Raw genomic sequence first — 25,722 nt, 5'->3', positions numbered from 1 at the left:
TTTTTACGTAAAGAAAAACTTGCAAATTTTTTAGTTTTCAAGTTTTAAGATTTTAAGATTTTGCTTCGATCATCACCATCCGATCAATTTAGGTGTTTAGAATTAGGTCTATCGTAGAGTACTGAAGTTTAGTGGGCTAGAAGTTTTGGGCTTGAGTTTTTAATGGCTGAAAATCACAAAATGTTACGGAGTTACCGTCCCTCATCTCATAAGTATGTTTAGTCATGTAAAAATGTGAGTTTAATAAATACTTATAAATTGTTATTACCACAATTATATAGAAACATTGATTTCAGATATATAAATTGTGGTAATAATAATTAACAATAAATTATCTTATAATATTCAATAATAAAATATTTCATCATGCAACCATTGTTTCAACCCATAAATCAAGATCCAGACTAATCTTTAGCATTTATATGTTAAAATATGATATTTACTATCTACATATACGTTTACCATAGTGAAATTGTTATAGAAGAATTCAAACCATGATCCTTCAAGTCACATTTTTGTTTCAAGCTTTATGGCCTAGCATAGTATTAGTGTCGATATCTAAGAACAATATTTTCTGTTAGATTTCCCTCGAAAAAAAAATCTATATATGATTATATGAATCCAGTCATAATTAATTGATTTAATTCATATTAGGCATACCTTTGCATCAACGTTTACTTATCAGCGTACTAGTAAACACAGAATGAAGAAGATACATCTTCACCCAATTGTTTGCTCACTTGCATGTAAGGCACATGACATGAGCACATGGAAATCCTCAAAAGATAAAGTCTTAATGCATGTATCGAAAAGTCCCAAAGTACATTACCCTTTATTCTCTTTACATAGTTCAGGCCCTAAAAAGTCTTAATGTATAATGAATCTTTCATAAAAATAAAACCACCTCTCATTCTCATCTTATAACAAGTAAACCTGAAATTTCTCAAATTCTTATGTATAAAAAGTTGTCACCCGTTTTCCCTTAGCAGCTCATTGGAGATCTATTTCACCTCAAAATTATTTTGGACATGCATTGGTCATGTACAAACTTTTCCTTTAACTTGATTTTTTAATATAAGTTATATGTTTTCAAATTATCCATACATATCTTCCCTAGGGACTTGATGCATTCCTCATTTTCACACATTTTTGTCTTGGTACTCAACACCCACTTGGCTATATATATATGTTGATCATGTAGAGCTTCCTAATCTTCTAAAGGGAAACTGATGAAACTTTGAGCCAAATGCTTTTCATGTCTTGGTTTTGGCTGGACATGTACTGTTCTCGTGTTTACGCCTTTAATCGGTCATTGTAACCGTCGAAAATCATGTTTACACTATTGTAACGGACGAATATATTCTTCTTCTAAAAATCGACAAAAATATAGTATTTCGTTTATCGTCGTAACCGCTATTTTAAAAACATACATATAATTCTAAAATGTTGTTTACTTTTTTTGTAAAATTCTAAAACGTTCTTTTCGTGATTCGTTGATAGAATCGAAGAAAGATTCTTATCAATCTCATCGAAGGACAAAGAAAGCACTTGGTTAAAACATATATCAGTAAAATCAGATTCCATGAATAAACATGATATTCAATCTTGAGGGTTTCCATATCATAAAAATCTTGAGGATTTCATGTATGGTATAATATATAATTGAATGAAAAAGGAACCAGATTTTTGATTTGTTGGTTGATATACATAGTAACATAGATTAAGTGTTTAACTTTTCATACCTACCCCAAAAAGGGATTATACACATACCATAACACATACTGAATCACTCTATTGTTATCAAACTACGAATGAAGGTAACCAAGTGACATAATGAAATTGGCTTCTAAAAACATTATTTATTGTGAAGTCAAGCATATAACAAATTAATATATATGGTACAGCACGAAACCCTGGTGATTAAAATAAGAAGAGAAAATGCAGATGGAGATGTATAAACCTGAAGACGAATTCAAATATTTCAAATATGATCAACTATATTAAAACCAAACGAACCTCAAATTATCAAGAAGAAGTTGTTACCATAGAATGATTTTTTTTTTTTTTTTTGATTATGAAAAATGAAATTTGGTTACAGCTATGTTACGGACATAATTTTCAATTCTAAAAAGGTGGTCTTGGAGCGGCTGCGGCTCCCCAACCAAGCACATGAGGATCACCGGCAAACTGATCATAACCACTCATGTTACCTCTTAACTGTCCTTGACCAGCTCCAGACGGTGGTGAAGATGCCGACGTGGCCTGCGGTGGACCACCACCTCCTGCTCCACTACCTCCCTCTCCAACTTCTCCTCCTCCGCCTTCTCCTCCTTCATCCTCAAGCGGAAGCCGTTCGAAAGTTGCATTAGAGAACGATGCAGCCGTTAGTACCACTGGACCCGAAGCCACAAGCGGAGACACCGCGTATCCTCCGACCACCTGACCTTGTGTGCCGGCAAGAAAGACAGAAAGACCACCGGATCCTGGGGGCGCAGGCGGTGGCAACACCGTACCAGTGATGGAAAGCACCTCAAACCTTCCATGTAAAGAAACAACACCTCCGGCTCCACCATTAGTCGCATGAGCCGTTGCCGGCTGACGGATGCTGACGTTAGCTACCGTGCCGTTACCACTGAGAATGGAGACACCTTTTCCTCCCCGGCGAGCGTAAGTGTTAACGCACTCAATTATGTCGGCTCCAGATGAGATTTCAAGAACATGAGATCTAAGCACGTTGGGGCTATCTCTTGTCACTATCACCGGTGGCTTCGGCTTGTTCTTAGATCCCGGAGGACGCCCACGTGGACGCTTCCCAGGAGTTGAACTCGAGGTAACCGGGTCGGAACCCGGATCCTTGTTGGAGTCAGATTCATCATCTGATTGTTGTTGCTGAGGCTCAGGTTGAGGTTGAGGTTGAGGCAGAGGGTGGAGATGAGGCTGAGGTTGAAGTTGGTGATGAAGGTCAGGTCTGAAGAGGTTGTGAAAGTATCTAGAAGATCCTCCGGTTTGATCGTAACCACCGTCCATGGCCGCCGCAGCTACTGGGTCTTGTTCTTGTGGCTCATATATAAAGATATTGTGAGGGTGGGGAGATGATTCATATAAGAGAAGCTTTGAGATCCATTGGAGAAGTCAAATTTCAGGGTGTGAGGAGCCAATAGCTTGAGTTGATCGGTTACACAAGCCGACAAAAACAGAGCAAAGAGACACAAATCAAAAAGGTTATACTTGTGTGTTAAACCCTAACTCGCTTTAGGGCAAAAGAGAGAAGAGATTCCTTCACCCGAAGACGGTGTCGTGTTAAATGATGTGAACAGAAATTTCGAGAAGCTTCAAATTAATTCATGTGCTGAGACTGAGAGTGAGTTGTGTGTGAGAGTACTCTGCAATACTTTTCTTGAACGATGAAAGCGAAAAAAAAAATTAAATTTTTAGATAAAAACCATTCCTTTCACATTTTTCATATAAATAAATATATCTAAAACGCACAGTGGTATATTAATATACTATTATGTACGCATAATTGGATATTAATAATTTACTTGAAATTAAATAAGATATTTATAATACGTACACAAGGTTTCGAGTTTTCTTTTCTGGATATAATCGTTTCCTTTTTTTTTTTGGCTTATAGTTTCAAACTGGAGAAAATAAATGAAAGCTTATATGCCTTAAAACTTTTTAAAAAAGGAAATTAAGAAAAAGTTTTCTATTATAAACGCCAAAGATAATGTGAATAGAGAGGATTGAAGAAACATGCTGATATATTTAATTGTTTGGAAAAAATAATATAATAACCAAACATGAGGACTAAATATAAATTATATGTAATAATATTTGTTTTAAAAATATACTGTATGTATCAATCTTTTTTTTTTTTTTTTTTGCATAATGATGTAATAAATGACAAAACAATGTAAAATGGAAGCGTAACTAAAATGTTAGCTATGAATCCAATTGCGTTGAAGCGTGTGCATGTAACGCCTTGTATTATTAATTTCAACATCTTTTGAAACCTTATCTATTTTTCTTCAAAAAAAAATAATTTTAATGTGAAAATTGTACATCGGAAATTTGAATGAACTAACACTAGCTAGTATATCGAAGAGTTACATTTATTATCAATTAATATTTAAATTGTACATCGGAAATTTGAAGGAACTAACGTAGAAGAAAATAATACGTGTTCTTTTGTCAAGGAATGAAAGTTCATTTTGACCTCTGCTCAATATTTTTGATAGAAAGTGTAATCTAACTCTCTCGTTCTCAAATATATTGCAAAGATGATAGCACCACTTGCATTAACAGATTTGAGCTATTAGAAAACTATTGCTAACCATAATTGCTTTCAACGTTTCAGAATACTTATAATTGTTTAACCGTACCTTAGTTGATTAATTAATAGCATTTTTTCTTTCTTTTCTTTTCTTAATTTGCTCGCATATTCCCTCTTCTATGCTATTGCTAGGCACTAGCGTACTACTCGATCTTGGTGGTTCCAAGCTATTAAAGAAATTGAAATTCTTACCAAAGTTCCCCACTTGTTTAATGGGTAATGTTATTAATCCACTTTTACTGTAATATAAGGGGGCGGACATAACTAAGAATAATTTATGATTAGTTGATAAGAACGAATAATTAACTACTAGTATAACTTTTTCTTCGTATACTAAATGAATCTTAAGTGTATAGAAATTGTATTTTACAGCCAACTCATAAATAGTTGTTTAATGTTTGCATATCTATAAGCATTTCTCTGCGTAGCGTACACTAAATTTATATTCGATGATCGAAGCATGTTAATTGCTATTACTTTACAGTTTACACAGAAGGATTCATATGTGGAAGCTATAGAATATACTACAAATTAACGAACAATCAATAGGTACTGAAATGATCTAAGTAGATAGCAATCATAGAGCTTTTTAATATACCTGGAACCTCTTTCCGCAACCTAAATTCGAAAAAAAAAAAAAATCGAAGGCTAAGTGGCTAACTAACTGAAGATTTGACCAAACATAAGAACAAAAAAAAATGACGAGGACAGGTGAGAAATTGAACTATTGAGAATTGTTAAGATTTAACAAAGAAAGTCTAATTCAGTAATTTGTAAATTGAAAAATATGAAACAAGGAGAGTAAAGTATTTGAGAAAACTCTTTAAGGTATTATTTGTTTGTTGTTGTGTATATATATATCGGTACTTGTAGATATGAAAATGAGGATCTTGGGTCGAAAAAGAGTTGTTGTAAAGATGTGTGATTAGTATTTTGATGTTAGCACTGCACCTTTGAAAGCAGTCTCTTTAACGTGGATGCATGTGCCTCACGCAACCAAGTAGTCTCGATCAGAGCCGTTCACATTTACATGACCGGCGCAATCGGACGACTCATGACGTGGCGATGCAATCGCCAGTCTGCTTGATGCCTTGATCCACCCGTGCACGGAGCAAAAGTCACGTGCGGTCAAAATGTCAGAGCAGAAGGTGAGCTGTTGTGTACCACGTGGAAGCGGTCGGAAGCATCGGTACTTGGTCCACGTGTAGGTTTCCCCCAATTTATCTTACTACAATATACTACACCACACACACATACACACAGGTATTAAATACCTCGAGTTACGTTTCTCTAATATTGAAAAATAATTATCAAATTTCTCATATTCAACCCTTGACGATCAATTACTTTTTTTCATGTTTTTTTTACTCCAATTTTTAAAAATCATAGCTTCTGGTGAAATACCGTAAGTATTAAATATTTCTACAATATAATTTATGATTTGCGACAATATTAATTATAGAAAACACACACAAACCAAAAAAAAATGAAATCTACAACTAAAAAACTTACGATTACATGAAAAATCATATACACATGTAAAGATCGTACTAGCTAGGGAGTTGAGTTCTTTGTAATCAGGATCAGTTTTAAAATAAACTATTTTTAGAATAGTTATAATTTATATGGTAAGTTCGAATATGGCCGTATAGGTACTATTGATTGGGTCTCTATCAAATATATTTGAAAGTTACACTTGAAAATGATTGACTACATGCTTATAACATGATGCACGACATCAGCAAATTTCATTATAATACTAAAAAAATGCGATGTTAGTTTGAAATATATGAGAGTTGAGAATCGAGACCATAATTAACTAGAGTGGTCGAAACTCTTAAATTCGATACTATTATACCTGCTAAAATTGTTGACACTCGGAATTTTTAAATATAAGTTAGTCGTATGCATGATCTACTATCATGATATGTAATGTACATCATGGACTACAGCACTGTGACAAAAAAAATCATATATAATATATTGTAATCAATAATAATACACGGTGAAACCAAACATGTGACCTTTGAATGGACCGAATATAGTATAATCGTTGGATTGGACCTCAAGTTGCATAATGCACTGCATTGTGTTAGTATAGTAGTAACTAGTAAAGTACTAGGAATTCACACCCATACAATATTGAATTCGTTTCCATCCTTATTCTACATGCGGCATATAACGATTAATTATATATTGAACTGAGAACATCTCAGGGCCCATACATATATACTTTCGAGTTTCGACGTCGGTCCATGTATTGTTATTTCTTATTACAAGTTCTACCAAGTAATAGTGATATATACCAAATAAACAAAGAAAAAATGTTTGACCAATAGGGATGAATCTAAAACTTGGGAGTCCATGAATAATAACTAGCTGCAAATACATACTAAATATTTATAGACTGTATACTTTAAAATAATCAAAAGCAGAATGTAATTAGTTTCCAACAATCCTGTGGAGAGACTAAGTGACAAATCATTTTAAACTGTTGACAAACGAGGCTGCTCATCATAATCATTGACTATTATATATAACTTTGAAAAGAAAAAAAAAAGTTAGTAAAAAAAACGATGATTACGGGACAACATATTTAACAAATTATTTTTCTCAATTTGAGATATCTAGCTTTGGCGACTTATTATCTGCCACTAAACCCAGTAACCCCATCCACCAATTATCATGTCTTTTTCATTATTATTTTATCAGCTTTAATGCCGAAAAAGATGACAAAACCAAAACTAAAGTTCGTTCCAATTTTAGTGCCTTTTCCAAATGTGTTATGAACCTATCTTTTTCATTTTTTTTTTCTTTCTATTTGAACAATCATCATGAACGATGAAGTAAACAAAAAAAGCCTAAAGACAACCAAAAATAATTCTTAACTAAAAATCTATATTGAAATATTTGGTTTACAAACCTTTTTTGAAAGAAAATGTTAAGTTCAAATGCCAATGATAACAAAAATTTGATTCTGTTTACAGAATTTAAATAGTGAACCAATTTGGAATGTAAGTTGAAGTGTTGAAGAGAGTAAAGTTAGAATATTTTCAATCAAAAAGGTAGGCATGGGCGTTCGGATATCGGATCGGATTCGGTTCGGATTTTTTGGATTTTGAATTTTTTGGATATTGACTATAACATCCATTCGAATATTTATAAAATTCGATTTGGTTTCGGTTCGGATAATTTGGATTTCGGATCGGTTCGGATATGATTGTCGATAATTAAAATTAAACCGAAAGTTATTGGACAATGTTTTATTCAATACTTTTTAATATTATTGTACCCAAATAACCATACTAATGGAGTTTGAAAACAAAAACAAAAAAATAAAAATTAAGTAAAATAACAATGTTCTCGTAGAACCATACAAATACATAAAAAAAAATTAGACATATCTATCGGAATATCATACTATTTCTTATATGTTCGGTTATGTTCGGATATCTATTAGATATCGGTTCGGATCAGATAATATCCGATATCCAAAATAATAAAAACCAAGAACCGATCGATTATTTTCTTAATATCGGTTCGGTTTTAATCCGCTTATTTCGGTTCGAATTTTCGGATTTGGATTTTGAGGGGGGTATTCAACTTGATGTTTTAAGGATTTGGTTGGATTTTAACATTTTAGAATTTTGAAAGATTTAGTAAGTTTTTAGGAGATTTGATTGTGTTTTAGAGTTTTTCTATTTTAAGAAAAGAAAATGAAATATGATTCCATGAGATTTGACTATTAAACTTTGGGTGATTTTATAATATTTTACAACACAATACCAAAAGAAAATCAGATCAATAGTTGGATCTATGTCCTCAGTTCATGTAAAACTTAAACCCAGAAACTGATCAATAGTTGGATCAATGGTGATGTTTTTTTTTTTTTGTGTCCAAATAATAATCTGATCGAACTTTCTATGAGCTTAACCCAGAAACTGATCCAAACCAATAGAATTCATTATCCCTTTATTCTGCCTCTGGTGATGCTGCGGCAAACCCAAAAACCTTGACGACTTAGGCTGAGACTGGTTGAGAAAGTGGCTGATGATTGGCGGGGGTTTTTGGCTTCAAGATCTTCAGTCTTTTTTTTTCTCTGAAATCTTTCAAAATTCCACCTCTATAGGTATGATTTTGATTGTCATACTTTTCAACTAAAAAACAAAAAAAAAGTTTCTTAAAATCATCTAAAGTAGCAAGTTTTTAAAAAGTTGTGATAAATTGAATAACAAAAGATTTCAAGTAAGTTTTTAAAATTACTGAATGAATAACAAGAAATTCTATATTATTTTAAAGAATTTTACATAAATCTTAATTGAATAACATAGGATTTAAGAAGATTTAAAAAAATACTCAATTGAATAACAAAGAATTTTAAGAATACTCTAAAATCAATCCTTTAGAATGTCAAACTCAGTACTCCTCTTTATGTCCAGGCCTACAAAAAGGGATGACATTTATGAAACTTATAACATAGAAATGAACAATAGTCAATAGGCGCAGATTACCGAAAATGGCTCGAGAAAGAGAAGAAAACGCCGACATGTCTACCTAAATTCATTATGGACTTTGTGGGTTATATGTATCTGGGCCAAAGCAGAGAGACCCACACGGATATGACAGTTTTACGCGGACAGGATGACGAGAACGAAACAAACGATTTTTGACGCCCATTAACTTGAAATTACTGTAACAATTTTTATCCGGAGTGGCCCAATAACACCAATTGGTTTTAGACTTTTAGTGTCAAACTCTGATCAAACCTTTTTGGTTTTTTATCTTATTTTTAATGTTGTAAGGTTTTCAACTGTTTAATTTATAATCGATTGGAATGTTTATTAAGTTTTCAAGTGTTTAAAATACCCCAAGAAACATAAAGTAGTCAATTCTTTTTTGATTTTTCCAAACACAAAGTAATATGCATATTTGAATTTTGATGGTGATACAACGAGCCAACGAGGAGTCTTGACACAAAATATATTAGGGTACAAGTTCTTAACACAAAGTCACAAACTACTATTTGTCAATATTTTAGACATTGTCGGACATCTACATGTAAGTGCTGGTTTGAATAATATGTGGCTAGCATATCCTTTTTTTTTTCTTTCAAAATGACGACCTATAGTTCTGTAATTTGAATCCCCCAATCATGCAAACATAAGTTCCAAAACCTATTGACACTCTTGACCTAGTATAGTGAATAAGATTATACTATTTCTTTCTCTCTTTTTCCATTAAAAATAGTACAAGTTGGAATAATTTTATTATCAGAAAATCTCAGGTGTAGACCCGAAGATGGTAGAGCATTATATAGGTGGAGTCTTAGTCTAAGTCTTCTGGTGACGAAGATCCGTATCTTCTTTACCAAGTACCAACAACTAGACAGAACGAGAGAGATGTCCCAACACACAGCGAAATTTTATATATAGATGTATAAATTTAAAAATGATAGGAAACAAAACAGAGAAAAAATCTCAAAAATGTCTCCAAACGCAACTGCATACACAAATTTTTTTTCATATAGACCACTTCCTAACAAACAAAGACAAAGCTTAGACAAATCAAAGAGACACGAATTATCCATGAGAGAGAGAAAGAGGAGGGACTGTGAGAGAGAGAAAAGTGTGAAAATCTCTGTCTCTCTCACTCCTCCCCTCAATCCATAAACGAAAAAAAAAAACGAGATTCCAAGTCAAACAAACAAAACAAATAGATTTTTTTTTTTTTATTTAACAAAAGGAGGGGAGGGCACGCACATGCACATGGCTTAAATCTCTGTCTACCAGCGAGTTTTGAGTGAAATGAGTTGTGAAAAGCCTGCCTAGTTTTTGGATTCTTGTCTTTCTTTTAGAGTTTTGACCCAAGAGACATAGAGATGAATCAACGATCAAGTTGTTGTTGTCGTTGTCGTTGTCGTTGCTCCAGAGATGTCTCGGCTGGATCTGTTGTATTTCATGTGACTCCTCACTAGCTGTCCAGCTGCAATTGCTGACATTAGAGATAACTCTCCCGCTAATACTGCTCCTGCCACTATTGTTGCTAGCCTCCTTGAGTTCATCCCCGGCGCCTCTTTGCTCGCTCCTTTCACTCCGAGCAAGTTTAAACACGCTGATTGAGATGCAAGCTGTGTTCCTCCTCCCACTGTCCCCACCTGATTATCCAAACCCCCAAAACCAATATCAAATCTCTGGAAACTTTCTACGTGAGCTCAGAGAAACAGAGAGATCTGGTCAGTTTACCTCAATAGATGGCATAGTGACTGAAATATGGATATCTTTGCCGTCGTTAATAGCTTCCATCATGGTGATGCATTGAGAGCTCTCCACGTTTTGAGCTGGATCTTGTCCCGTAGCTATAAATACAGCAGATACTATGTTGCTGGCGTGAGCGTTAAATCCCCCTAGAGAGCCTGCAACAGCAGACCCAGCTAGGTTCTTGAGCATATTTAGCTCCACCAAAGCAGCCACGCTTGTTTTCAACACCTTGTTCACGATCTCTCCCCTGATTACTGCCTCGCAAACAACTGATTTGCCACGTCCCTCGATCCAGTTCACAGCCGCGGGTTTCTTGTCCGAACAGAAGTTACCTGAACAATCAAAGATAAAATCCAGAAGATAAGAATACGGTTCCTGGAATTTCACATGATAGCATCAAACAAAACACTACAGTTTAGAATACAGAGAAGGAAACTCACCAGAGATACCAATAACATCCATGTCAGGAAAATCATCGGTAAGGTATTCAAGAACATTCTGCACACCTTTGGATACCATATTCATCCCCATAGCATCACCAGTGCTACAACTGAACCTTACATAAGCATTCTTCCCGGCGATTGTACATTTAATATTTTGCAATCTTGCAAATCTACTCGACCTGCATCCATAGAAAAAAAATCACTGTGGGAGTCAGTAAATCTTCCTTACAAAATTTTCAATCACAAAATCAAATCACTCCACAAAAAGTGTTCACAACATAAAATTTGTTTGTAAAAAGCTTTCCTATCAAAACCTAGTCTCTATAGAAGATTTGAACAAGTCTCCCACCAGAGGACACATCAAACGCATTTAAAAAAAAAGTCAACAAAAATCAAATCAAACGGGAAATTTTTATCGGACCTGTTGAAAACAACGGCCAAAGTGTCGAAATTCTCAGGACTCTCCAAGAAAAACTTAAGCTCCGAAGCTCGTCTAGCCGAGGCGAACCGAACAACAGGCGCTCGAGTCATACCATCCTTAAGAACGGTGCTAGTGGCACCACCAGAGATATACATAGCCTTGCAGCCTCTGTTAGTGCTGGCAACCAAACAACCTTCAGTTGTAGCCATAGGAACAGAGTACTCATAACCATCAAGCAACAACGGACCAGCGATCCCAACAGGAATCTGAATGTAACCAACAGGCATCTCACAGCATTGCCCCAATATCGATTCGTAATCGAATCCATCCAACGGTAATCCTTCAAGAGATCTCCCGGTGACTCTCTGCAACGCCTCACGCCGAATCGACGCAGCTCTTTTACAATCCCCGAGACGAGATTCGAGCGAGTACGATGGGATCACACCGTCGAGAACAGATTTCACAATCTCCTCGTCTTCCTCAGGGAGCGACTCGGTAACGATTGGTTCGGGGGGAGGCAATTTGGTAACGGTGACGATCGGAGCCGGTGGGGAGCATGTGACGAGGCGGTGGTCGTCTTCGTCGATGGAATCGGCGAGATCCCAAGCGTCACCGGAAGCGCGTGAGATAAAGGACTGGACAAAGTCAATACCAAAAAACCCTAAGAGATAGATGAAAGAAGCGATGAGAGCGATAATGGCACCGAGCTCCGTGATAGTGACGACGTGGAGAGGGGTGTTGTAACGGATCTTGTCACGCCACCGGTGGAGGAGGTAATAAGCGACGGAGAAGAAGAGCGTGAAGAAGACGGCGTTGGTGAGGTAGAGAGGGAGAGGGAGCGCATCGGAGGCTTTCGGTGGGGGAGCGATTGATCGAAGGCGATCGTCGTCGGAAGAGCGGGTTGGTTGATATGAAGGATAAGATCCGTTGGGAGTCTTGTTGGTGTTGTTGACCGATGGTGGTGGTTTAGGAGGCCTCCGTCGGATATCCATTGGAGGGAATCTCCAAAGGAGAGAGAGAGAGAGAGAGAGAGAGAGAGATTGTGGTGAGGTGGCGTGATAAGTGTGAAGGAGAGATTAACAAAGTTTTATAGGACTTGTCTGTTGGGGACCAGCTCGCTTTTTCCTACAAATCTTTATTTTATTTGCTTCATTTTTTAATTTATTGCAATTAATTTTTAGAAATTTCGTATTGAATAGTATTTCCAAATAGCATAGTTATCATATATATAATCTATATTTTATGCATGCATGATTAGGCAGCAAAGACTAATGGTCGTAACTGATACTTGATTCATGTCCATATACATTATGATAACTGCAGAGAGAAGTATAATATTAGTTAACCAAATAGAGTATTATTGTATAACGTTTAGGAGAAAATACAGTTTACAGTTCAAATCCTTTAACGATATGATAATTTTTTCTGCATATATGTAAAATTTTATATTCATAAAAAAGACTGTGTATACGTACAATGAGTGCTTCATGAAAACCAAAGTTTTGTAACTTCAGAGAAATAATACGACTTGAGTGAAATTTAGTTGCTATGGGTTTAAAATTAGTAGGGTAATTAAGCCTCCATAATTCGATGATAATTGTGCTTAGCGCCGAACTCTAACACTCTTGTCAATTATCCCCGTGAGCTTTGAGGACGATGCCTTGCTTTAACTATCTAACGATCAACACGATTCATTACAAATGAAACAAACAAAAAAAATGTTAACAGGAACAGTTTACGCATTTATCAAACACAATTACTAGTTTACTATCATTCATTCATTTGGTAGCGTTGATATAATATACAACATTACTAAAACAAAACTAAAAATCTTTAGAGAAAAGAAAAATTTAGCGTGAAAATCCCGAAGAAAGAGAGAATCAAATCTAAAAAGAAAGAGACCTTTTTCACGAAAGAAACATTGAATCCCTTAGAGGCAACCTTTTTTTTAATATAGATGATTGATTTGGTTCATATAATATACATAATACTCCTTATAACGAGTTTCACGTTATAAAATAAAAATAATATACGCTAAGATCAAGACAAACCGTCTATGTTAACAACTTTGTTTTGTCAACTAAAATCAATAAGATCCAAATTTCAGTTAGCGTACAACATTATTCAATTTTATATCTAAACGTGAAGTTTTAAATTTTATCCCAGTAGAAAATGTTATCACACGAAATGTTTTTAAAAACATATGTAAATGATCGTTACTACTTACTAGCAAGTAGCTGACAACGAGATACTCGTTAGAATTATAAAAATTAGTATCAATAATACAAATTATGAGAGTCATACAGTATTTGATTTGTCCAGAAGCAGTGGAAGTCACATTGTCACGTTCGACCTTTACTCGAAGTAAGCAGACAAATAATACCTACCTCACCGGTCCTTAAACAATTTAATACTGGTAAATATCCCCTTGAATTGATCTCCTCCTCCATTATACTTTATTACTTTTGTTTTTTATATATTCAGATTCCTTCGCACAAACGCACAATCCGTCCTTTTTATTATATATCAAAAAAAAAAAAAAACTTTTACACAAGACACTCTGCTGCTGCGTTCTGTTATGTCTTGTACTAGTTTTCGTTTAAACTGTTTGCCTTGTCTCGGCCACGAGAACATGTTAGTGTTCTTGGAAACTTCTCAATCTTCAATTGTGATCTTTGTCTCACCCAAAAAAGCTGGGACTATGTTATTATTACTTGATTTAATTTGTTGATAAGGTTTGATGTGAAAGCTTTATATGCTGGGAACGAGTTGTGGTCTTGTGGAGAGAGACTATGCCATTACAGTCGGGGTCTCGCGTTTACAAGCTAAAAGGAGTAAAGGACTTAAGTCGAAGTCTTTGGTATGAAGTGAAGATATCATACCCTGCTTCTGTATGTATGAAGTGAAGAAATCATATAACCTGAGGGGATTGTGGCAATACCAAACTCCAAAGAAAGATCTTCCATCATTTTTACAATATAGGCAAGCTCTTACATAATCAGCCCTTCTTTTGCATCTCTTGTGCCTGCTTCTAAGTCTCAAAACTCTTTGGTAACAAATACAGTTTGTGAAGAACAACTCATGGGCATACCTTTTCCAAGCTTGTCAGTGGTTATATTAGTAGCTTCGTGTCTTGTGGTAGCGTTCATAGTTCCTTGGTTTCTACCATCTTCTCTTCGTATAACACATCGTCGCCAGGGGAAGGATCCTTGAGGTCACACATGTTTCTTCTTGATATATTAACTTGTCCATATATAATTTCCATTATCTCTAGTGTTCTTCTTAATTACTCTTTAGGTTCAGGGGGAAATCTCCAATTTTGGATTCACTTAAATCAGTTTCTTGTTGTTCATTTACTCTGAATCTGTTCTTCCACAATCCAATAATGTCTTTTCTTCTTTTGTTTCTCTATCATTTGAGACTTTTCTGCCCAATTGCGTGTGAGAAAAAGAAATCAAAATGACAACTTGCACTATGTGCATATGATAAAATTCAAGTTTGTTTTGTTTTCCTTTTATACTTTTTCTTGACTTATAGATTTCTCTGAATTCTGAGATATCAAATTCAGCTGAAGTAAGGGCCACCTCTAAAAATGTTTTCCACTCTTCCAATATTTAAATTTTTATATATATATGAATTAATAACAAAGAAAAACTTAAGAAACAAATCTTATGATTTTATTTTTGATTTTTTTTTTTCTTGGATACAAACAAAATCATTTACTATTTCAGTGTCTGTAAAATCTGAAGTTGCAATCTTTATCCATCTCAATTCCCTCATATTTATACGCTAGCTACTTGAGTTAAAGATGAGTTGTTAAAATCAGATGCGACTTTGTGTATAAATAATACTTTGAGATCTGTTTTTTTCTTTCGTTCACTTCAGAGAGCATCTTAAGTTGCTATAGAAAGCGCCGCCAATGGCTGAAAAGCAAAAAGTCGTCTGTGTTACTGGCGCAGGAGGGTTTATTGCTTCATGGCTCGTCAAGTTTCTTCTCACTCGTGGCTAACTGTCCATGGAACCGTTCGAGATCCTTGTAAGGGAGAAAGAAAGGACAAATCCTAATTCTCTGTGTGTTGAGTTTGAGAAAGTTTGCATGCATTGAATCATTTGTTCTCAGGTGATGAAAAGAATGACCATTTGAAGAAGTTGGATAATGCTGCTAAGAATCTGAAACTTTTCAAGGCAGATTTGTTTGATTATGAAGGTCATTCTTCAGCCATTGCTGGTTGCTCTGGCGTTTTCCATATTGCTTCTCTTGTGCCTTTTGAAGGAGTTCCTATCACAGAGGCGAGTACTTATCAAACATTGCTTTCTTCTTTTGTGTCTTTGTTGAATCACTATAAAAAACATCTTTGATTCTTAATAACATTCAGGAAGAAGTGATTAGGCCAGCTCTCACTGGCACCAAGAATGTTCTAGAAGCATGTACTGAAGCTAAAGTGAAGAAGGTTGTGGTTGTATCATCAATTGCTGCAGTCGTTTACAACCCATAATGGCCTCAAGATGCTGCCAAGGACGAGGGTTGTTGGTCCGACACTCAATACCTTTACTCACTTGAGGTAAACTAGTGTATCCATCTACAAAAAGACAGTAAGAGAATTGTGTTTTTTTTTTTCTGTGATGCAAACTCTGATGATCTCAGGGTTACTGGCCATATTACTATCTTGCCAAAACGTTAACGGAACGAGAAGCTCTAGAGTGGAGCAAGAGAAACTTAGCTGATGTTGTTACGCTCTGTCCGTCTGTCACCATAGGCCCAAGGCTTCAATCAAGGCTTAACTCTAGTAGTTTGCGGCTTCTTAGATTTATAAAAGGTAATGTAATGTGTGTTTCTCATATGCTCCTGAAGGCCTGAGAATTACTTTTTTTCTTGGGTTAAGTGTTTTGATTCATTATTGAAAAGTTTGTTGATTGGTGTTGTCTAAGGCGGTATAAAATCCTTGTTGAGCGATCAACTGTATCTTGTGGATGTGCGTGATGTGGCGGATGCGCTTTTGTTGGTGTATGAAAATCCAAAAGCAAAAGGAAGATACATATGCAATTCTCATTCACTATACACCGATTCTCTCATGGAGAAGCTCAAGTATATGTATCCTAAACGCAACTTCCCTGAAAGGTAAGAGAGTAGAACTTTCAAACTTTTCGATTCCGGTCTTATCTGATGGAATGTAAAATGGCAGTTTCACGGAGAGAACAGAGAAGGAGGTGAAGGAAGTAAGGGTTCTAAGCTCAGAGAAGTTTTAGAATTTGGGATGGAAGTTTAGGCCATTAGAAGAAACCATTGATGATTCAGTGGTGAGCTTTGAAGCAGCTGGTGATCTTCCAAAGCCATACTAAAAAGCTTACTCACAGAGAGAGACACATGTCTGTTTCTTCACTCTTTAATTAGTAGTAAGTACTCCTGAAATAAAGTGACTCCATGAAATGGTTTTGGTAAAAAAACATTTTCATGGTAGTGGTGTTCTTTGTTTTGTAAAAGTCAAATCTTTATTACTTTCACTGAAATGAATAATTTGATGGAACATTTGAGATACTAAAACGGTTTGGTTTGTATTTCGGATTTTAATTCCAACCAACCACTACTAAACTGAAGTGTTCGCGGCAAAATAGAAACCAGTTTAGTTATGTCGGTATAGCTTTTGTATTCTAGTAGAAATACAATTTAAATTACGTTTTTATTATTAAGTTTTGTAGTCTAGTAAAATATACATTTCATGAGCTCGTGATATAGTTCCAGTTTTCTAGTATCGTTGACACTGGACCACATTGTGGACTAGTGGTGGGGTTAAACGAGTCACGAGGCCATGAACCCCTAGCCATTTAATTTGGGACTGTTCAGAGGAGGGAGGTTTAAATCTTACTTACACCGTAATTTAAATTTAAAGGATCAGACAAAACACAAATTCGACTTCAGTTTTCACGTTTGTGTAACGTTACTACAACAACGGATAGATTAGATCAGAGAAAAAACAAAACATAGATCGATGATGATTACGACGTTAATTAACAAAAATTAAGAGTATAAAAATAAATGGGTCCTACGTCATTTACAATGGCCAGAAACAAAAGCATCTTCTCTCTCTTCTCTCACTTCATCTTCAACAAATCACGCAGGTCCATCATCATCATCATCATCTTCATCGTCATCACCAACTTCTTCATCATCACCATCAATGGAATTCCCCAAACCAAACCACTTTTTACCCTAAAAAAATCGATTCCTTTTATCTTCCTCTCTTTAGTTTTGTAGGTTTTTTCTTCTTCTTCTTCTTCTTTTTTTTTTTTTTATCTTCCAGATTTTTAAGTTTAACTCTTAATTATAGTTTGCTTGAGTTCTCGACCCTGTAGCTTCGTTTCTGTTTATAATTTCTAGTGATCCTTTCAGTACAAACCATTAAAAAAACCCTAATTTCACAAACCCACCGACTTCTTCTCTCTCTGTCTCTGGCCCATCCTTAAACCCACTCTGCTTTTGCTTTTCTTTTTTTTTTCCGGGAAATTTGATATCTTTTTTCCTCTCGTCATTATTTGTAGGGATGATCTTTTAGTTTTTGTTTTGTTTTCCCCCAAATTCTCACTTTTTTTCTCACTTCATCTTCACATAACCGAGTAAACCCTAGAATTCTCCCCCCCCCCCCCCCTTCTAATTCCAATGGGTTTCATCAGTCACTGTGCTTAATCATGTCTAGGGTTTACTTGGTATTTCCTTTATTATCACTTTAAAGTAACTAATTGATCATCCTCTTTTTTGCTTTGGCATAAAGTTTCCATTTTTTTCTTCTCTCTCCCTCTCTTTCTCAGTCCTCTGTAATCATGGCGTACCAGTCAGTTCCGGGTTCTGGGTTTCACTACTTGAATTCTCCTTTCGGTGATACAACTTTCACAAAGGTATTCGTCGGTGGACTTGCTTGGGAGACTCAAAGTGAAACCCTTCGTCGCCATTTCGAACAGTACGGTGAAATCCTTGAAGCTGTCGTCATTGCTGATAAGAACACTGGCCGATCCAAAGGATATGGCTTTGTGAGTCCTCCTCCTCTCTTCTCCCTTCTCTCTTTTGTTTTGTTTGTTGCTCTGGAATGTGTCTGCTTTGAGTTACAATTATATTTACGGCTTTTTGTAGATCATTAGATTTATAGGTGATGGCATCTCCAAAGGTATAATATAAACTGTTATGGATCGTGTGCATTAATCAAAGAACAAATATAATCATTAATTTTGGTGTAATTCTGTTGCAGTTGTTTTGTGAATGATTCAGTGCTCTGTTTCTGTTTCATATGGAGGATATATAGGTGACTTTCCGAGATCCAGAAGCTGCTAGGAGAGCTTGTGTTGACCCAACTCCCATTATTGACGGTAGACGTGCAAACTGTAATCTTGCTTCCCTTGGGAGACCTCGCCCTCCATTGCCCTATGCATTGATACCTAGTATGCCTGGTCAGTGTCTTCCACCTGCAGTACTCTCATCTTCCATTGCCATTTTCTCTTATTTAGACTGGCTTGCTTTGGTCTAATATTCTATGTTGTTGTAGAATACTCCTAATTTAGTGCATTGGTTGATTTTTCTTGTGTGTGGTTAGGGCGTTTAAGACCAGCTTCCCCGTACATTGGAAATGTGCAGGGTCCTCGTGGTTCACTTATTGGAAATTATCCGTATCAGCAACCACTTCCATTTAACTACCAGCAAGGACTTGTGTATCCTTATGGGTGAGTCTTGCAATTCTTATGTACACTGATGTCTTTGCACTAGTGACTATGGTTCGTTAATGTATTTCTAAGGTTGTTTTATTTTCTATATCAGGGTAACCGCTTATGGACCCGAGTACATGTACTCACAATCACAGGTTAACAATGGCTATGATGAACACTTGCTGTTATTTCTCTTCTTTATAAGACGTCTTGTAATTTTGGCTAAATCTTGACTCGTCCCATGGTTTAGGGTTTATATGGTCCATACATGGGTCAGCAGTACCTTCAGGTCTATGGAGTACCTGGGGCAGTGAATTCACCCGTTTATCAATATGGGCAATTAAGTCAGACTATTCCCAGTGGCCAGGGTTATACAGCAGTTCAAGGCTATTCAGTTCCAGGAAGCCATGTTCTGCAGCTTGGTGGACCTGCTGTCAGTGCGATGACCACTTCATCTATGTCTGCTCTTCAAGCTCCATACCCTTCAGGTACATTTTACTGTCTTACGCACCATAATCTGATTGTCTTACTGATCAAATCTCAAAAGTAGCGTCTGGATGGCTTCTGAGTTAAAGGTATTGTGGAAAACCTAAGTTTATGTGCATTTTGTAATGTCCTCGTTTGAATATGTTTGTCAGGTATGCCAGGCCCTGCTCCTGTACAGTCGCATATCATTGTCCATTCCCCTCAATTTATGCAGAGTAGTGGTTCTGACCAAACAACAAGGTCAGTTCTTTATTTTGGGTGTAGTAGTGAGGAATTATGCACATTTGTTTTTTCTTCACAGCTTATATGTTAGGAATGATTTCAGTTATTCTTGAAGACTGAGGAGAAAAGGAAGTTAAGCGGTAGCAAAACTGCTACTTAAGGTGGCAGCAGAAGCTTCCTGTTTTATTAAGTCTTGCACGTTATTTATCATGCATCCTAAAAGGTATGCGTCTCTTATTCGGCAATTTTGTAAATGCATTAACAGAGGATGTTCATCATCACAATGCGATCTTATTAACGTCGGTATCGTATTGCGTTACAGGTTATATAAAATAGTCTTGCTCACTGGAAAGGCGCAGAAGGAAACACGAAAAGGAAATTGGAGTTACAGGGTTTGTGCTTCTGTTTTCTTACCCATCCATCAATGTGTATAAAACACAGCCACACAAGCTGCTGGCTCGAGCTCGGGTTGAGTTTGAAGGCACTATAATGGTTTTGCCCTCGGGAGGGGAAAACCGTTAGTAATAAGTTGGTGTACAATATGCATATATATATATATATATACACACACATACACGAGCATATACATGGTAGAATCAAAATCTGATTCTTTTATAGTCTAAAAGTCGTAATACCACTACACTTCCTTCAGGTAGAGGAGTGTAGTGAGTAACATTGATAGGTATATAGCCTTTGTCCCCAGGTCCTGCATTGTAAGTAAAACATGTTCATGTTCTTGTCTGTTACTGTGCATATTTAGGGTTCTCTCTTCTCCTTTGTCTGAACGCACTGATGAATTGTTATCCCAAGCTTACTTCAAAGTATGGAGTCAGCCCTTTCTCAAGATTTCATTGCAAAAGAAAAAAAGTGATTGTTCAGTAAACAAATTGTTTGATCAATTCTATAATTTGGTTCCGCTGATAGATATGAATGGCATTCTCATATGAATTTGAAAGACTTGACTGTCTGCAAAACCAAAGAAAAGTTCATAAGCAACAGGTTTTGGTGAAATCTTTCATTGTTGTAAGTGTCATCTTCTGTCTTACCTTCTGAATCTTGGAGCTTTGTTCAGCAGATTCTTCATCTGTAAACTGTAGCAACCAAAGATGGTCATTGAGTTAGACATACGAAATTAATCAGAGAGGTTGTTATTGTGGCGTTAGGAATAGAACTCACTTGTCCTGTTACAGTGTATAAACGGTTGTACCAACCGTTTGTTGCCATTCCAATTGCAGCGTACAGATGCTTACGAGCTTCTCCAGGGTTTTGTAATGTGTACTCGATGTAATAGAATCCTGATTATAAAACTGTGTCAACGAAACACAGCTAGATACTTCAGAGATTCTCACTGAGTTAAGATTTTTTGTATTTACCCTTAGAAGCTCTGCTATCGATTAGTTTTGCAGTCACTCCTGCCGGCTTTTGCCAGCTTCTGTCCAATCCACTGACCTACAAATAAATGTCACATTTACATTTTTTTAAGCAACTCTTTGCAGAGAGCTTGTTGGTTTCAATTGCAGGTAGAGAGACTAACCAGTGTTTCGGCGAAAGCTTCGACCTTTCCAAAAGATTCCATCCTGGTGAAGTCCGGACCTAGTCCAGTGATCGCTACGCTCACTGAAACGATCCATATTCACCTATCAGTGTTAGCTCATGACTTGTGAACAAGGGAAAGTGGAAAGAAACTAATCATTAATAAAATTACCATTGGAAGTTGAAATTTCTTGAGGGTAAAAAGCTGTGATTGACTTGAATCCATTAGGTTCTGCTTGCCCGACTTGCCAATCTTGGTGTGAATGCAAATCAAATCAGATGTTATTCATAGAGTCATCATGATCAATATCATAACAGAGTTTTGGTAGATTACCTTGTGGGATTGATATCTCGTATTTGTTCACCTCATCTGTGTACACACGGAAAGTTTCTGATGCATCTGATGATATCAAAGAAAGGCTTTTATTAAGCTGCCATATTTCTCAAGGAACAAACAACAAAAACGAGCTTTTGAATCAACAATACTACTTGTCTCTGCGAATGCAGGTGAAATGGCCAAAGGAAGGAAGAAAGAAGAGGAAGCTATATGTAACATGACTTCTCTTCTTTTCATCCCAACATGATCTCTAGACCTGTTAAACAAAAAAAAGATTTGAGACTTTTAACAGAATCAGAACAAAACACAGATGTTAGAAAAGAAGTGAATTATTCACTGGGACGTTTAGTGGAGTTTACGAAATCCGATGTTGTTCCTCGTTGGAGCAATCTAGAACAGAGATTGCCGCAGAAATTGATGAACATCTTCTGGAATCTGGAAAGAATTAGCTCCAAGAATGTGAATTTCGTACAAGAACGAAGCTGAATCAGTGAAGTGAGAAAGAGATTGAGAACCTGTAATGGTCTTAGGAACGCGGGGATTCGAACAGCTCAGCGGAGAAGAAAACCATGGAGTAATCGCTGCCATGTGTTTCAAGATATGTCCGCTTCTCTGTTTTCTCACAAAATCTATCGTCCGTTTCAATTATTATTTTTATTATTCTAAAACTAAAAGTATTTAGTTGTGTGAGTGAGAATTAAATTCAATATTTTAAGGGATAATTGCATTTTTGTAATTTGAATAAAAACTTCGATATTTGATAAACATAACCACTAAAAATGCTAAAATTACAGTTGACTCCCTTACGACCAAACAAAAAATAGAAGCCAAAATGATAGATGTAACCTGAGGAAGTCTGCAATAGATTTCTTTACGGTGGATTTCAAATTGACGTCAAATGGAAGACATAAAAATATGTCTACTCCTTAATTATAGTTTAAATTTTAATTAAAAAATTATAAAAATAATTTGGTAAACCTATTGACCAAATAATAACCACATAGATTCCTCCACTGAAATAAAATAAATTTACATATAAACTAGTCAAATTAAGGGAGAAAATGCGGATTAAGTTAAAATTATTTGATTTAGGATTTGTTTAAGTAGACTTTTCTGTAGATTATTGGTGGTTGACTTTGTAATACCATCAACTATTAATATTATATTATTTTAATTTCACTGACAATTTAACCAAACCGATAGTTGAACCTAACCGAATGCATACCGATTCCTTGATTTTAACCTAACCGGATAATTTAACCATATATATATTTCTCCGCAAGTCAAACCTAGTTTTTTATGTGATCTCTCAGCCACCGCAGCCTGAACAGATATTAATATCACAAAAAAGACTAAAATCTGGGATCTCATTCGACCTAATTTTTTTTTCATTTTCTCTCTAATCTTCAACATTCTTATTCCCCTTTCTCTTTGGATTTGTGTTCTTCCTCTCTTTTCTCTCTTCAAATATATCAGCCACTCTCGCTCCCTTCTCTCATCAACACCAATCTTTGTTAGAACCTTAAACTCTCGCATATGCTGTCTCGTGAATCTCACAGTAATGGGACAAAACTTTGCCGCCGAGAAAGGAATTCCCCAAATTCGAAACCATACTTCTCCTTCGAAGAAATCCTCAAGGTACTGAAGAAGATCTGTCAGCTCGAAACGACATCGTCGATGCAAGCACCCTCATGTTCCTCTGTTTCTTCTTCGTCTTCTTACTCCGATTCCTCCCGATCTGTGCATTTCTTTTAACTGTCATTTATTTGTTTTTGTTGGTGTTCTTTGAAAGGGATTTGAGAAACCAATATCGTTTAGGTTACTGGCGGCTAAAGTAATGGATCTGGAGAAAGCAGGTACGATGTATTTCATCTCAAGCGGATATGACGATCCTTGTTAGATGTTCGTCCTTAGAAGGATACTCAAAAAGGGTAATAAATAGATCCATTATCTTGTTTTATTGTAATATATTTTTGTTAACTGATTGTGGTGTCGGATAATTTCTTTGTCTTCTAATTTCTACATAAAGAGAAATTGTAATTACTGTTTGGGGGAGAAGTTCCTACTTCAATTATTGGACTTACTTTTTTTTCTTAATAATGAGTTTGTAATTTAGATTAAGTTATACATACAACTTAATGCATATCATATCATTTTATGTAAATTTAGATTATTAATGCTTCTTTCATGTGTTTGTGTTATTTTGTTGCAGGTCTAAGCGGATTACGTAATAATATCTAAGAAGTTTCAAGGTCCAACATTGTGGAAAATTTACAAGTTTAAATACAAAAGTTATTTGAACTTATTTTTAATTATGTATTTTTACTTTGTAATATATATATTTTTTATTCATGTTTCATATAAATATAATAATTTTTTATATAAAATTATGGCAGGTTTCTCTTTTAATTTGTCAAATTATCCAAAAACTGAAAAAAAAAAAAAATCCTAGAAATTTGTAATTTCAATAAAAATTTAGTGTAACAATTAATTAAAAGAAAAAATTTAGTGTATTGTAGACTGAAATCATTCACGATTGCGTAATTCTTAGAAAGTTTCTATATCACTTAATTTCATACTTATAGAATTCTACATTCTTTGAAGAAGTCTTTCAGATAAGTCTTCAGCATAATCATTACAAATATTAAATTGATTTGATTGATTTGCAGACGGTTCACTTTTCCGTGCAGAAGTCTACCAGAGAAGTCGTCGACATAATCATTACAAGGTTTAAATTGATTTGACGTTAGTTGGTAAAGAAGTTTGCCAGAGAAGTCGGTTTCTTTATATTTTTCTGGTACTGCTTCAAATAAACCGGAATTGGTTTTCTAAAACCGAGATTATTTTTCTTGTCATCAATACAAACTTCACACAGAACTCCAACACGTTGACTTCCAAATTAAGTCTAAGTTAATGACCTAACTGCCAAAGAAAACCAAAAACTTGATTTCTCCATATGTATAATATATAATCATTTCAAAAACATACAGAAGCAAGTACATAACATATATCAAAGAATACAACAAGAAAATCTTAAAAATTATTCACCAATTTGCAATAAATTGGTTTTCAAATTATGACGACTTCATGTTGATGTCAACATTTTAGACATAAACAAGCCTCTACGCAAAGATTTTAACTCGAAGTCTATTTTGTGTGGTCTATTTTTGCAATTACAATTTAATAAAGCAGACACCGGACAAAGTCTACTAGGATAGTTGACTTCTTTTGTTGTCTTCCTTTGTTAATTTTTTTGTCAGTTTTGCAATTAAAAACATAGAACAGAATAGACTTCTTAGGAAGTTTCAACAAGTTAACTTCGATTACAGTCAACTCTGGTTATTTTTGCAATTGACCAAACAATTGACTTGGTAGTAGACTTCTAGCTGACAAGTAGACTTCATCTATCTGTCAACTAGAAAAAGTAAATTTCGTTGTGGTTAGTTTTGCAATTGACCAAGTTTGACTTTCGCCAAGTAGACTACGTACGAAGTCTCCAGGAATGTTGACTTCGTTTGTAATCTGCCGTGGTCATTTTTGGGGTTGACCAACATTTTAATTTTTTAACTAGTAGACTTCTTTTGCAGTCAACTAATTAATTTTATATCAATAATATTACGGTCAATGTTTTTATATTTTGGTCAAATCCAAAAATAGCCACTATAGAAGTCTACTCTTTTATTATCGAAAGAAGACTTCGTCCGGCAGTCATAACTAAAAAGTCAAGAATTTGGTCAATTGCAAAAATACACCTTAGTAGACTGCAAATGAAGTATCCGACAGAAAGATTATAATGCAGTCTGAACCATATTTTTTTGGTTTTCAAATGAAATTAAAGAGACTGAAATTTCAGTCTATGGGCTCGAACTCGATAAATTTTTAATTGCAAATTGACCACATAGTAGACTTTACATGATATTATGACAGTTAGACTAACAAATGAAGTCTAATTTCGCAAAAAATCAAAGAAAATCACGAAATCTACCGGAAAATAACCT

General features: G+C 35.4%; 3 protein-coding genes, 2 long non-coding RNA genes and 2 pseudogenes across 12 annotated transcripts; 4 read left to right on the top strand and 3 right to left on the bottom strand.

Moving 5' to 3' along the window:
* Nucleotides 1-1,977: 1,977 nt before the first annotated feature.
* Nucleotides 1,978-3,493, bottom strand: LOC104702414 (AT-hook motif nuclear-localized protein 29 pseudogene; annotated as a pseudogene). The gene has a single exon (XR_015562373.1). The product of XR_015562373.1 is annotated as an AT-hook motif nuclear-localized protein 29 pseudogene (transcript).
* Nucleotides 3,494-9,736: 6,243 nt separating this feature from the next.
* Nucleotides 9,737-12,651, bottom strand: LOC104702412 (3-hydroxy-3-methylglutaryl-coenzyme A reductase 1). 2 transcript variants are annotated; one of them, XM_010418267.3, is made up of 4 exons: nucleotides 11,458-12,651; nucleotides 11,034-11,215; nucleotides 10,579-10,925; nucleotides 9,737-10,490 (listed from the first exon to the last, which is right to left on the bottom strand). In XM_010418267.3, exons 1-4 carry the CDS (start codon nucleotides 12,447-12,449, stop codon nucleotides 10,227-10,229), a joined length of 1,785 nt encoding a protein of 594 aa, XP_010416569.2. In that variant the 5' UTR covers nucleotides 12,450-12,651; the 3' UTR covers nucleotides 9,737-10,226. The 2 variants fall into 2 exon arrangements, with proteins under 2 accessions (XP_010416569.2, XP_087315434.1); XM_087459308.1 differs by lacking the exon at nucleotides 9,737-10,490 and having other exon boundaries at nucleotides 10,570-10,925; nucleotides 11,458-12,520.
* A 1,236-nt stretch (nucleotides 12,652-13,887) lies between these two features.
* Nucleotides 13,888-14,972, top strand: LOC147941728 (uncharacterized). The gene is made up of 3 exons (XR_015561008.1): nucleotides 13,888-14,091; nucleotides 14,193-14,439; nucleotides 14,522-14,972. It is a non-coding gene; the product is annotated as an uncharacterized LOC147941728 (long non-coding RNA).
* A 269-nt stretch (nucleotides 14,973-15,241) lies between these two features.
* On the top strand, nucleotides 15,242-17,013 carry LOC104702411 (cinnamoyl-CoA reductase 1-like; annotated as a pseudogene). The gene is made up of 6 exons (XR_015561007.1): nucleotides 15,242-15,493; nucleotides 15,578-15,747; nucleotides 15,834-16,019; nucleotides 16,103-16,274; nucleotides 16,387-16,576; nucleotides 16,641-17,013. The product of XR_015561007.1 is annotated as a cinnamoyl-CoA reductase 1-like (transcript).
* A 499-nt stretch (nucleotides 17,014-17,512) lies between these two features.
* LOC104702409 (uncharacterized) lies at nucleotides 17,513-20,741 on the top strand. Of its 4 annotated transcripts, none has more exons than XM_019227856.2 (9): nucleotides 17,513-18,159; nucleotides 18,262-18,480; nucleotides 18,750-18,894; nucleotides 19,038-19,164; nucleotides 19,259-19,301; nucleotides 19,397-19,634; nucleotides 19,785-19,872; nucleotides 19,958-20,077; nucleotides 20,177-20,741. In XM_019227856.2, the coding sequence occupies exons 1-8, from the start codon at nucleotides 18,142-18,144 to the stop codon at nucleotides 19,965-19,967; spliced, it is 888 nt and encodes a 295-aa protein (XP_019083401.1). In that variant the 5' UTR covers nucleotides 17,513-18,141; the 3' UTR covers nucleotides 19,968-20,077; nucleotides 20,177-20,741. The 4 variants fall into 4 exon arrangements, with proteins under 4 accessions (XP_019083401.1, XP_087315436.1, XP_087315435.1 ...); XM_087459310.1 differs by having other exon boundaries at nucleotides 18,696-18,894; XM_087459309.1 differs by lacking the exon at nucleotides 17,513-18,159 and having other exon boundaries at nucleotides 18,185-18,480; nucleotides 18,696-18,894.
* On the bottom strand, nucleotides 20,691-22,432 carry LOC104702410 (psbP domain-containing protein 3, chloroplastic). 2 transcript variants are annotated; one of them, XM_010418266.3, is made up of 10 exons: nucleotides 22,240-22,432; nucleotides 22,084-22,159; nucleotides 21,877-21,980; nucleotides 21,722-21,787; nucleotides 21,560-21,640; nucleotides 21,389-21,471; nucleotides 21,228-21,303; nucleotides 21,031-21,149; nucleotides 20,901-20,945; nucleotides 20,691-20,820 (listed from the first exon to the last, which is right to left on the bottom strand). In XM_010418266.3, the coding sequence occupies exons 1-10, from the start codon at nucleotides 22,310-22,312 to the stop codon at nucleotides 20,794-20,796; spliced, it is 750 nt and encodes a 249-aa protein (XP_010416568.1). In that variant the 5' UTR covers nucleotides 22,313-22,432; the 3' UTR covers nucleotides 20,691-20,793. The 2 variants fall into 2 exon arrangements, with proteins under 2 accessions (XP_010416568.1, XP_087315438.1); XM_087459312.1 differs by having other exon boundaries at nucleotides 22,062-22,159; nucleotides 22,240-22,408.
* Nucleotides 22,433-23,023: 591 nt separating this feature from the next.
* Nucleotides 23,024-24,111, top strand: LOC104702408 (uncharacterized). Its single transcript, XR_753990.2, has 3 exons — nucleotides 23,024-23,362; nucleotides 23,517-23,655; nucleotides 23,937-24,111. It is a non-coding gene; the product is annotated as an uncharacterized LOC104702408 (long non-coding RNA).
* The last annotated feature ends 1,611 nt before the right edge of the window (nucleotides 24,112-25,722 follow it).

The sequence above is a fragment of the Camelina sativa genome, chromosome 7 (assembly GCF_030686135.1).
Source record: "Camelina sativa cultivar CO46 ecotype springtype chromosome 7, ASM3068613v1".
In the NCBI taxonomy this organism is placed as follows: domain Eukaryota; kingdom Viridiplantae; phylum Streptophyta; class Magnoliopsida; order Brassicales; family Brassicaceae; genus Camelina; species Camelina sativa.
The sequence above is the reverse complement of the archived record's forward strand: the minus strand, read 5'-3'. Positions and strand labels throughout refer to the sequence as shown.